The sequence below is a fragment of the Malus sylvestris genome, chromosome 14, assembly GCF_916048215.2.
Source record: "Malus sylvestris chromosome 14, drMalSylv7.2, whole genome shotgun sequence".
Classification (NCBI taxonomy): domain Eukaryota; kingdom Viridiplantae; phylum Streptophyta; class Magnoliopsida; order Rosales; family Rosaceae; genus Malus; species Malus sylvestris.
In genome coordinates, this window is record NC_062273.1 from 27,934,324 (window position 1) to 27,946,883 (window position 12,560).

General features: G+C 40.3%; 1 protein-coding gene across 2 annotated transcripts; it reads right to left on the reverse strand.

Annotated features, from left to right (window-relative positions):
- Positions 1-10,465: 10,465 nt before the first annotated feature.
- On the reverse strand, positions 10,466-11,758 carry LOC126598489 (protein SOB FIVE-LIKE 2-like). Of its 2 annotated transcripts, none has more exons than XM_050264853.1 (2): positions 11,318-11,758; positions 10,466-11,071 (listed from the first exon to the last, which is right to left on the reverse strand). In XM_050264853.1, exon 2 carries the CDS (start codon positions 11,028-11,030, stop codon positions 10,662-10,664), a length of 369 nt encoding a protein of 122 aa, XP_050120810.1. In that variant the 5' UTR covers positions 11,031-11,071; positions 11,318-11,758; the 3' UTR covers positions 10,466-10,661. The 2 variants fall into 2 exon arrangements, with proteins under 2 accessions (XP_050120810.1, XP_050120811.1); XM_050264854.1 differs by having other exon boundaries at positions 10,466-11,032; positions 11,318-11,757.
- Between the last annotated feature and the right edge of the window lie 802 nt (positions 11,759-12,560).

A 12,560-nucleotide genomic window follows, 5' to 3' on the forward strand; every position in this document is an offset into this window, starting at 1 on the left:
GAATTACTGGCATCTGAGTTGCATAGTATGTCTCTTAGTGCTTGTGCTTTCTATGGTACCACAACTAAGCACTCTGTCCAGACCATGAAAGTTGATGGGATCATCAACAACTTGCCGGTCACCATCCTTTTGGATTCCGGAAGCACCCATAATTTTGTGGATTGCAGGCTCGTGAAAAAATATGGTTGGCAGCTTCAACCCACAAAACCATTTGAGGTGACAATAGCTGATGGGGGAAAAGTGCGCAGTCAAGGGTGTTGTCAACATGTGCACATGGCGATTGGGGGGTACATGTGCAACACAGATTTGTTTGCCTTACCCTTAGGTGGTTGCGATGTTGTCTTGGGGGTACAGTGGCTATCCTCAATAAGCCCCGTGCTCTGGGATTTTCAGCAACTTACTATGAAGTTCTCGGTGGATCAGGCCACTTTCAAACTGATACAGTCTGCAGCCCCACTTCCTTCTTCCCAGTTACATGACATCAGTTTATGCAATATTGACAAAGAGTTATACAATTCTACTTTGGGCGTCCTACTTTACTATTTGGAGGGCGGCAAGCAAGAGGCTTCCGATTTGAGCAACCAACAGTTACAGGAGCTACAGAGGGTCTTAAGTACTTTTAAGGAAGTCTTCTCGATTCCCAGCACATTGCCACCTCTAAGGGAGCATGACCATCCAATTCCCTTGATTCCGGGGTCAAAACCACCTAGCATTAGGCCTTACCATTATGGCCCTTTACAGAAAAGTGAGATCGAGAAAGCTGTGCAAGAACTCTTGGATTGTAGTTTTATCAGACCTAGCCACAGTCCTTTTTCGTTTCCAATTTTGTTAGTCAAGAAGAAAGACGGATCCTGGCGGTTGTGTATCGACTATAGGGAGCTAAACCACATCACCATCAAGAACAAATACCCTATCCCCTTGATTGACGATTTGTTGGATGAGTTGCATGGTGCCCGATATTTTTCTAAATTGGACTTGCGCTCGGGGTACCACCAGATTCGAATGAACAGTGCCGATATTGAGAAGACAGCATTCCGAACCCACGAGGGCCACTACGAGTTTTTGGTTATGCCTTTCGGTTTAACCAATGCTCCAGCTACTTTTCAAAGTCTTATGAATGCACTATTCAGAGCTCATTTGAGGCAGTTTATCCTTGTTTTTTTCGATGACATACTCGTTTATAGTAAATCATGGGAGGACCACCTGTTACACTTGTCCAAGGCCTTGGAGATCTTGCAACAACATCAGTTATTTTTTAAGAAGCAAAAATGTTCTTTTGGTCAACATCAAGTGGAGTACTTAGGCCATATAGTTTCCAAAGAAGGGGTATCTGCAGATCCAGCGAAGATTCAGTCCATTCTTGAATGGCATTCTCCTCGCAATGTCTAAGAACTCAGAGGATTTTTAGGCTTGACAGGATATTACCGCAAGTTTATTCCAGCTTATGGAAAGATTTGCCATCCTCTGTATCAGTTGACTAAGAAGGATGGGTTCCATTGGTCACAAGATGCTGAGTTGGCTTTCCAGCAGCTTAAAACAGCCATGACATCGCCTCAATTGCTTGCACTACCAGATTTTTCAGTCCCTTTTGTGTTAGAATGTGATGCTTCCGGTGTCGGAATAGGGGCTGTACTTCAACAAAAAGGGAAGCCAATTGCCTTTACTAACAAGGCATTGGGGCCTCGAAACCAAGCTCTGTCTACGTATGAAAGGGAACTGATAGCTATCGTCCATGCTACTCAAAAGTGGTAGAACTATCTCCAAGGGCATCATTTTGTCATTAAAACGGACCACCAAAGTCTAAAATATTTCCTCAGTCAACGAGCCACCACTCATTTCCAGCAAAAGTGGGTCTCCAAGCTTTTAGGATTTGACTACGAAATCCAATATAAGCATGGGGCGGATAATGTTGTTGCTGATGCTTTGTCGAGAGCTTCGGGTTCCAACCTCTTACCTGAGGACACTTTGCAAGGTCCTGAATGCACAGCAATAACCTATCCCTATTTTGGGTGGTTAGATGATCTCATGAGACATTTGGAGCAAGATCCTTGGATAATACAGAAAAGCAAGGAAGTCATGGATCGCCCTACTTCAGGTGCTATGGACAAATCTCTCTCCAAATACCACCTCGACAATGGTTTTTTGAAGTATAATTCCCGAATGGTCGTCGCACCAGATTCGAGTTGGAGGAAGAAATTATTTGAGGAGCATCATTGCACTCCCATTGCAGGCCATGAAGGGGTGTTAAAAACGTATCACAGGCTGAAACAGAGTTTTTACTGGATTGGTATGAAGAAGGATATCAAGCAGTGGGTCGCCGAGTGTAGAATCTGCCAGCAAAACAAATACGAGACCATCTCGCCTCCGGGACTTATCCAGCCCCTTCCTATTCCTGAAAAGGTGTGGAGTGATATAAGTATGGACTTTATCACTGGCCTACCCACTTGCAAAGGTAAATCAGTGATCATGGTTGTGGTTGATCGCCTATCCAAATATTCCCATTTCATTGCACTAGGGCACCCGTACACGGCTAGCATAGTCGCTCAAGCATTTGTGGAAAATGTGTTTAAATTGCATGGCATGCCTACCACCATTGTCAGTGACCGGGATACTATCTTTCTGAGTATGTTTTGGAAAAAGTTCTTCAAGCTACAAGGGTCTCGACTTTGCATGAGCTCCGGATATCATTCCCAGAGTGATGGGCAAAGCGAAGTGGTTAATCGATGCCTGGAGACTTACTTACGGTGCTTCACAAGCTGCCAGCCTAAAAAATGGCTCCAATGGCTCCCATGGGTTGAATGGAACTATAACAGCTCTTTTCACTCTTCTGCACAGTTCACTCATTTTGAGATAGTTTATGGATATCCTCATCCACACATTGCTGCATACGAACGGGGTACTGCCCAACTTGAAATAGTTGAACAAGGATTGATAGCTCGGGATCAAATGCTGTCTATGTTGAAAACAAATCTCTTGGTTGCACAGAATCGAATGCGGGTTCAGGCGAACAAACATAGGAGTGAAAGGGTATTTGAAGTTGGGGATTTCGTGTACTTGAAGTTAATTCCCTATCAGCTACAGTCCTTGGCTATGCATGCTTATCACAAACTGCATCCCAAGTATTATGGACCCTTTGACGTGTTGGAGAAAGTTGGGACCGTGGCTTACAAAATTAAACTTCCTCCTTAGTCCAAAATACATCCTGTATTCCATGTGAGCTGCTTAAAGAAACACTTGGGTGCCAAGGTCGAACCTATTCCCCTACTGCCCTTGGTGACAGATGATGGCCTACTCACTCAAGAACCAGAAGAGGTGCTCCAACGAAGAATGTACAAAAAGGGCAGTGCAGCTGGGGTTCAACTACTAATCAAGTGGAAGTTCTATTCAGTGGCAGAAGCCACATGGGAAGACTATGACTCTTTCACTGCTCGATTCCCAGAGTTCAAGCTGTGAAGTGTAACCTTGAAGACAAGGTTGTTTTGGAAGGAGAGGGTAATGATAGGATTGTGATTAGCTTGATCACGATTAAGGGGAATTTAGTAATTCTAATATGTATGAGCTGTTTCTAGTTAGTTTTTAGCTTTATGTGTAAAAGCCAGCTGGCTGTTAGTCTGCGAGAAAAGAATATAAAGGCCAATTGTGGCTTTAGGAAGGGTACGATCATATTATTGAAGGAATATATACCAAAAACAATTGCAGCTCTATCTCTCTATCTCCCTCCTCCATTCCCTACTCTATTACTTGGCTGCTTGCAGGTCTCGAGTGAAAGACCTGAGGAATTGATCCTATCATTCTTCCCCAAAATGCAGCCTTCTTTCTTCCTCCGGCTGGAGGTCCTTTTTTATGGTTATCAATATTTTTACACCAGATTGCGAAATCCACAAAACCTTCAATACTGTTCTCATCGATTGAGAATAACCATTACTCTTCCGAATCTAATATTAATTGAGAGATGTAGAGAGAGAAAAATATATGTCGGAGAAGAAAGGCAGGGCCTCCGGGCGGCTGCCATGGGTGCATAATTATTTTTCTATTTTCTATCTTTTTTAATTTTTATTTTGTATCCAACTGTAAATATATGGTACACATGGCAGATTTTAAGTAGAAGTATCACAGATGACGTGGTGATACAGTATCATTGTATAATTTCTCGTTCATTTGATAGCTGACGTGGCAATATCAGATTTTCTCTTTTTCCAACCGTTTTTTTTAAATGATATTTGTATGACACATTTTAAAAAGAAATCAATTAAAATAAAGTTTTAAGATATATAATTGGTGCATTAATGAGATTTACACAATAAAATAATTAAAATTTATTTGACATCATCTTTTCTTGTATGTCAAATTTGACATATGAAAACTCATATGTCAATCCACATAGGATTAACATATCGGTTGAAGTTTATTTCTACATTTAAATTTGATTACATGACATTCCACTTAGGATTTGACATTTCCTTTGGAGATGGTTAGGGATGACAATTCTAACCATTAAATTCGATATCCGTCCAAATAAAACGAATTTGCGTATGAAAGTTCTGGTATATTTTGGATCAAAAGTTGCATTTTGTGAGAAAGTATAAAAGTTTTGAATCGAAATCAATGAGAATTCAATGGTGCGTGTGAGAGATACCAAATATCAGTCAACATCATCAATGTTTTAAATTCACTTTCGTTTTTATATTCCACAAGATCAGTTCATTGAATCATTTTATACATCAAATGTTTAATGACGAAATTAATATATACTAAATTATAAATTGTCAACTGAACAAATATATTTTTTGTATTAACGAACATAGATATAATCGTTAACGAATGGAGAATCCGTTTCCCCGATAGTTAATTTGCGATTATGGATATGATTAATTTTCGTGGATATAGAATTTCCGTTCACAAACCGAACCGTTGTCATCCCTAGTACTACTATCCATTTTCTTACATTTTTTTTTTTGCACAAACGATATTATATACACTAAAGGATGAAGAAGCGGACTAAGTCTCATAATGAGCTTGCACTCCTTTTCTTGCTCTTTAAAATATCAACATAAATAACTTTTACATTTTACAAGAAAAGAAAACGTTTGAAATTTCCAAAAAATTGGCACAGATACAAGAGTTGGATGGTCAAGTTGCCAGACCGATAGCACGAGAAACAAACCCTAGAAAATTTCTGAGATACAGCTTTTAGGTTCACAGAATTTTGGGTCGTTGGAGGAACTTGGTTTTCTTTGAGAAGTGCTGAGTAAGTTAATCTCAAAGGTTCATACATACATGCATACAGACCTTTACTTTTGCTATGGTTTTTCAATTAATTAGTTAATTTATACCTAAGTCAAAGTCTTTTCTTTATGTTTAGGGTTTCTTTGTTCAGATCCGAGGATTATGTATTTTTTTGTTGAATTTAAACATCCCAACTGTGTTACTCGAAATCAAGATAATGCAGAAGATATTAAAGTTTGTTCTTTGTAAATTTCGGAATTTGAATGCAGTCCAAATTTTTGTATGTTCGTAGGGCAAGGTGGAAGACGACTTGATGAGTTTAAATTTTGAGTTTTGACTACGATGGAAGAAGACTCGATCGAGGACCTTCTGTCAAGAGCAACAAAGTATGCACTAGAAGCAGGTTGCATTAGGGTACGGCGCAAGGAACGCGTCACCCGCTGTGTTAGCTTACATCTTCAGACCATCTTCGATCAACTGGTCTCGCTCTACATTCCTCTCTTTCAGTGTCAATGGCGACGGTTAAAGTATCTTTTCGAAGAGTCTGCCCTTCTTCCATCAGGCGTAACTCCCTGGACTCATGCCACAAGATGTTACATCTCGGCATGGATACACGATCTGTATGTTTCAAATCGCGAGGCTGTCCAGACGCTGTGCTCCCTTACATTTTTAAAGCATTACTCGCACGAAGAAGTTTATTGTTCATCGGAATATGATGCCTTTCTGATTCACCTGAATGCAGATATTCGGCCTACTCACATTAAGGGCACTCCGGAAGATACTGTATATGTTCCTGTTCTCAGTGACAGTCCAGCTTGGGGTACTGCTAATCCATTCAACATCGAGAACTTTGTTTTGGATCGTAATTTGGTTCGAGGAATTATTGCGAATATGAAGAGATATTGGAGAACATCAACCGTTGGATCAGACAACCTAGGGAGGCCATTTTGGCTACTCGACTGGCACGAGGACTGCGAGTGTTGTGCTTGGTTTCCTCGCGAAGGAAACTACACGATGGAGGATGTCATGGTTGCCTATATACTCGGAGCTGCCTGTACTCCCAATCTTGGATTCAGAGATGTTGATGATTGGCAAAACGGAATTGTGCCTGAAAATGTCAATCCGTTGTCCTATGACCGTGTTAAAGATCGACATTTTTATGGTGGTTATGAGGTGAGGACCATTGAAAGAAGGCAAATTGTTGTAAAACTTGATGAGGAAACATTGGACCGTGTCCTTGAAGATCATCGTTTTTATAGTGGTTATGTGGTCGGAGATGGTAAACAAAGACAAATCCCAATATTTGTTAGGGGAACAACCCAAGGCCCTCCTCCGAACAAAAGGAAGAAGACCAAGGACAAGGTTTCCGTTTCAAATGCTGCTATACAGACTGGAAGCGAATACTCCGAAGCCATAACCATACAGACTGGAACCGAGTCCTCCAAAGCCACAGCCATACAGACTGGAAGCGAGTCCTTCAAAGCCGAAGCCAGTACCACAGTCGACCAGTTCCAGATAGTGGATTGGACCTACTATCACCGTGTTATTCTATCCATGGATTCCGATACAAGGTCCCAGTCACTGTGGGAAATAGTGCAAAATTTGGGTTGCTAGTCATAAATTTAGGTAGCAATGTCAACATTTAGAACTTGATTATGTTTTGATGTTTTGGAAAGTCAAATTCTGTGGCAAAAGTGCTTGAGACATTGATATTTTGCAACTGATTTGCATTAGAGTTGGCTGTTTTCTGCATTTTTCTGCTCTTTCAGCGTATGCTGGATTGTTTATCCATGGACTCTTGCCACCAGAGCTCACATCTCTGCATGCATCCGCGCTCTATACATTTCAAATCGTAAGGCTCTCCAGCCACAATGCTGCACCACATTTTCACAGCCTTGAAGGCACACGACATTATTCTTCAGACCGGTAAGATCCATTTCTCGTTGATTTGAACGCAGCTATTCGCGCTACTCACATTCAGGGCACTATAGAACGCCCCTCCTGGCTGTTTGATTGGCATCAGTAGAAGTGTTGTGCTTGGTTTCGTTGTCAAGGATACTATTCCGCGAATAATATTTTGGTTGCCTATCTTATTGGGGCTGCTTCTTCTCCAAACCTTGGGTCCTAGAGATGTTGATGATTGGCGAAACGGTTCTCTGCCTGAAATCGCCAACCCCTCAGATTATGAACGTATTGTAGACCGGCGTTTCCATGGTGCTTATGAGGTCAGTATTAACCATAGTCATTAGTGATGACATGGTTACTTAGTAATGAAGAATATAGTTAGTTGAAATGTGTTGGTAGGTTGTCATAAGGATAAGACTGGTTAGTATAGTTAGAATGGTATTATTGTAATTAGGATATATGGCTATATAAGAGATTGTATAGCTATTATTTCATTAAGTTCTTTTGTATACATTTTATCCATTTTAATCAATACAATCTTTCTAGTTCTCTCTATCATCTTCCTCTTCCTTTGTACCAATTCTTCATCTTTTACAATGTAGTTAATATGGTATCAGAGCCACCAAGGCTCACGCCATGGATCTTGGTGGTTGATTTCCGCTTCTATCTTTCTTCATTACTTTCTTTCATTTCCACGTATTCATAGTTCTGATCTTTTGTTTGGTCTCTGGATTTTTCTTCTGGGTTTTCTTAAATGGGTTTTCTTCTGGGTTCTCTAGCTGCTCGATGGTTCTTTATTCCCTATATCCATGGAGTGGATTCGCAGTAAAGAAATCGGTCGGGGAAGCTTCGTCACCATCTACACAGCAAAACCCACCAACCCATATTCTCATCTTCAGCCGCTGGTGGCCGTGAAGGCGTCTACTCTGATTCGCTCAAGAACGAGAAGTAAGTCCTCGACCAAATCGGCTTCTGCCCACAAATCATCCGCTGCTTCGCCGCCGATCACTCAGTCGAGAACGGCGAGAAGTTCTACAACTTGGTTCTTGGTTCTGGAGTTCGCCAGCGGTGGCACTCTGGCGGACGCTTGCCGGAATCTGATTCGTATCATGTGATATTGTTCATATTTTCTGCATCTGGGTTCTTTTCTCGAATTGGATTTGGGGATTTTGGTTATGTGTTCTTCTGAATTGGTAAATGAATTCTGGTATATGGGTTGTGAGATAGATCGAAGTGTTGATAGCAGTCATTTGGAATTGTATTGTATCTCATACGCTCTTCGAAATATACAAAGTCCTCTTCTTCTTCTCTGCTGATCTTTCTACCATTGTTCTCTGCTTTTTGCTAAATTCTCAAGATGTTGAAGTGGGATATTTCTGATTGATCTAGGATATATGTGTTGATTTGGGTGTTTGTGTTCATCTGCATATATTGTATTGGATATGTTGATGTGTAGAAATACGAAGTTTTGTAGTCAAGAAAGTGTCAATCTTTCAAGACAGTGTTATTCTTTCTGCATCAACAATGTGTGGGAGTTTCTGCAATTCTGTTGATCTGGTAAAGACATTGGGTGTTTGTTGAAGCTGTGGCCTTTGATGTACTTTCGAGGTTTAATTGAAGTGAAGCTGTGGTCTTGATGTGTTGATCTCTGCAAGTATTAGTTTTCTTGTCAATTTAAAGAAGAAAGTGTCATTCTTTCTATGAATCTTGGAGTTTCATTCTCCTAAGTTGCAGTATGATTTGGAGTTTCATTCTCCTAAGTTGCAGTATGATTTGTGTTCATGGAGTGTCAGTCTCCTTATTTGGTATTTTTTAGTAGAAGTGTGAGATTTGTGTTGTGCTTTGGAGTGTCATTCTCCTTGGCTGATTTGGTTTCTTGGAGTGTCATTCTCCTTGGTAGATTTAGTTTCTTGGAGTGTCATTCTCCTTGGTAGATTTAGTTTCTTGGAGTGTCATTCTCCGTGGTAGTTTAGTTTCTTGGGAGTGTCATTCTCCTTGGTAGATTTAGTTTCTTGGCAGTGTCAACTATGGCTTCTTAGTTCACAGTAAAAAATTTGTTGGGTATGTTCAGACCAAGACCACGAAGCACAGCTCTTTCTCCTGCAACCATCATGTACTTTGGAACATCATGTGCCATCACAGAACCACCACCAATAAATGAGAAATAGCCAACATGGCAGAATTGATGAACGACAACAGCCCCTGCAGTGTGAGCATAATCTTCCACCACAACATGGCCTGCCAACAATGTATTATATGATGTTGTTTCCGATCTTGCAATCGTGGGCAATATGACAAGATCCCATGATAAGATTGTTATTCCCAACAGTTGTTATATCACTCGACTTCGAAGATCGGTGGATCGAAGTATAGTTTCTTGCATTATACAAGAGCCGTTGCAAGAGTGATTGACAAAGAAGAAGAAGTTGGGTGTGGAGAGAAGAAGAGTTTTCTTGCGGTGCAATTTTCAAGGGGAAAGGCGGTAATTGGCACCCGATAGTATTCATTTGTTTGGGGTTTTCTGTAGTGTTCTTGAAGCATTGCAGATATCTTGGTCTTGCTGTTCCAGATCAGTTTCAGCGTTCTAGCTCGTTCAACCTTCACTTGTCTACACCAAGTTCAGTTTGAGGGGGGAGTATTAACCATAGTCATTAGTGATGACATGGTTACTTAGTAATGAAGAATATAGTTAGTTGAAATGTGTTGGTAGGTTGTCATAAGGATAAGATTGGTTAGTATAGTTAGAAGGGTATTATTGTAATTAGGATATATGGCTATATAAGGGATTGTATAGCTATTATTTCATTAAGTTCTTTTGTATACATTTTATCCATTTTAATCAATACAATTTTTCTGGTTTTCTCTATCATCTTCCACTTCCTTTGTACCAATTCTTCATCTTTTACAATGTAGTTAATAGTCAGGACCCTTGGACAAAGGGAAGTTACCGACTAAAGAGATTAAAAACGCAAAATCTCCGAGAATCTCCAAACAAAAGGAAGAAGACCGCCAAGTCCATGACCGCTACCTCAAACAATGCGATGCAGAGCGGAAGCAAACCGTGTGACGGTGTGAGAAGGTGGAAGTCACAGGCTGCACAGCCTGCCAGTTTCGGCTAACATTTTGGTCATCTTCCCTAATGGTTTCACTTGAATTTTTCTGTAACTTCTGTTCAAGGCTATATTTTATGCAACTGGTTTTGCAGGACGCCGTTTTTGAGGATTCGCTTGATGGGGTTTGGATATTAAGTCTCTCGTCTCGTGTATCAATAAATTTTTCTACGACCCGCTCCCTCAAGCGAATCCTCAAACAATAACTCTAAAAGCCAATCCCATAATGAAACCATAGTCATAAAATTAAATTGCACCCTATTTTTCTTAACTGAGATACAATTGATCAGCTAACCCCATTACTAATTACCCGATTAACTACAAAATAATAGCAATTAGCTGATGATTAAGAACATCAAAAAACATCTACTCAATCAATTTCTTCCTTCCCAAAATACCCTTTTCCGGTTGGTTTCTTCCTCAGCGTTTCTTGCCGTGAATCAACAACGCCTTCTCTTTCTTCTCCTCCTGCTTTCTCCTTCCACCTCTGGTTTGCTTCTCCTTCGCCGGCTTCTTCTTCCCCTTTTTCTCAGCAGCTGCCACGCCCTGTCCTGACCTAGATGGACGGCCGTGATGATGGCTTGGGCCGGACGAGGCATCAGAGACCATTGAATCGTCACTCTCTTCACCCTTACGATGACCACCATAATTTTCTCCACCTTCATCGTCTTCTTCGTGATGCATGCCACCGTCGTTTTCGCCTTCCAGGCGGGAGCCAATGTACATCGTCCACCCGGATTCACTGCTGTGGCATTCCTCCGCACCTCCAAGCATTTTTCCAGACTCCATAACTGAATTAACAGATCAACCCCAACAGAAAACTGAATTAACTGAAACCAAAAACAGGGGAAAGCAGAGTAAAAACACAGTAAAACAGAGGAAAATAGAATTAAGATTTCTTATTGCAACACGTGGATTGCCCTGTCGATAGGATCTTTCTCTTCAACCGACTGCGTCTCGCATTCAAACCCTCCCCTCTCACCTTAGTTTAGCTTTAAGGTAATAATATCGCTTGTAATCAAAGTAAAAAAGAAAAGAAAAGTTCTTATAAAGAGAAAAGAGAGAGTAAAGCTTACCAATCTCACATTTGAAAGCAATGCCACAAAAGCCAGAAGCACTTCTCTCCCTCTACTTATACAAAAAGCCAATAAGCTGCCTGCAATAACTGAGAGTGCTACTACCACACTGCCTGGAAATCTAAATACCAATTAATTCTCCGGCTTTTTTACCGAGCAGAAAGACAGCTAGCCAGCTAGAAGCTGCTGTCAAAGAAAGTGAAACAATCCATCCTGCACATACCAAAGCTTAAAGCTTTTGCTATCTCTCATGAATTTGAAAGGACATTGGTGGTTGCTCACTCACTAGGGCTCATTGGGTTTCTCTCCCCAAAGGTGAAGCCTTAAATGCAGATGCAGAAAGAAAAAACCAGAGAGAGAGAGAATAACATTGTATGAGTTCCATACAATAGGACCTCTTCTCTATCTCATTTTGCTTTCACACCTTTAATAAAAATCCCTACTTGCCATTTAAAATGGAACACCCTTTCTCAATGGAACATGTTCGTTGTTACTGTAGTGTCGCAGTCTAATTATATATTGTTATTGTGGTGTCACGGTCTAATTATATATTATCATTGTTAAAGAATGCAATCTTGCATCGGAAACTTGGATAGACGCAATATCTTACTACTTATGAATGAATGGTTACATTATTAATTACATTGAAGCCTTTTGTGATAAAATTTCACACATACTGAGTTATGCATGTGGTTAAGTTGAGATAATATTGATGTGATTAGTTGTAGACAACTAGCCCAATTCTGAAATCTTAACAGTTATGTGTAGAAAAACTTACCATTACAATGAATTATTGGATCAGAATATCATATGACAGTGGACCAGTCATGTGTAAGTCTTACTTCCTTCTTATAAAGACAAGAATTTGCATAACTAAGATTATTGTGTCACAAACATATCACAAGTTGTTACGTGTTTTAACTTTCTCTCGTATAACAGTTTTGAGAGAAACGTCACATTAGCATTTCTCTTTTGTGTGAGTTCTATCTTGGAGTTGTAGGTTTTATTTGATCAATAGATAGGAACTAGTCAAAAACCTATGTCTGCTAGGGGTAGCTATGCTCTCCACCAAATTGATTGTTTTGATGATGTGTGTCTCCTAAAGGCGACGATTATGTCTTTTGTTTTGTTATTGGGGGAAGAGAAGAAAACAGAACACAGGTCCTAATCCTTTTAACAGCTCAATAATCCCAATGTGCAATCCAGCTTGCTATGTTAATTCAATATATTTTAATACTGTCGA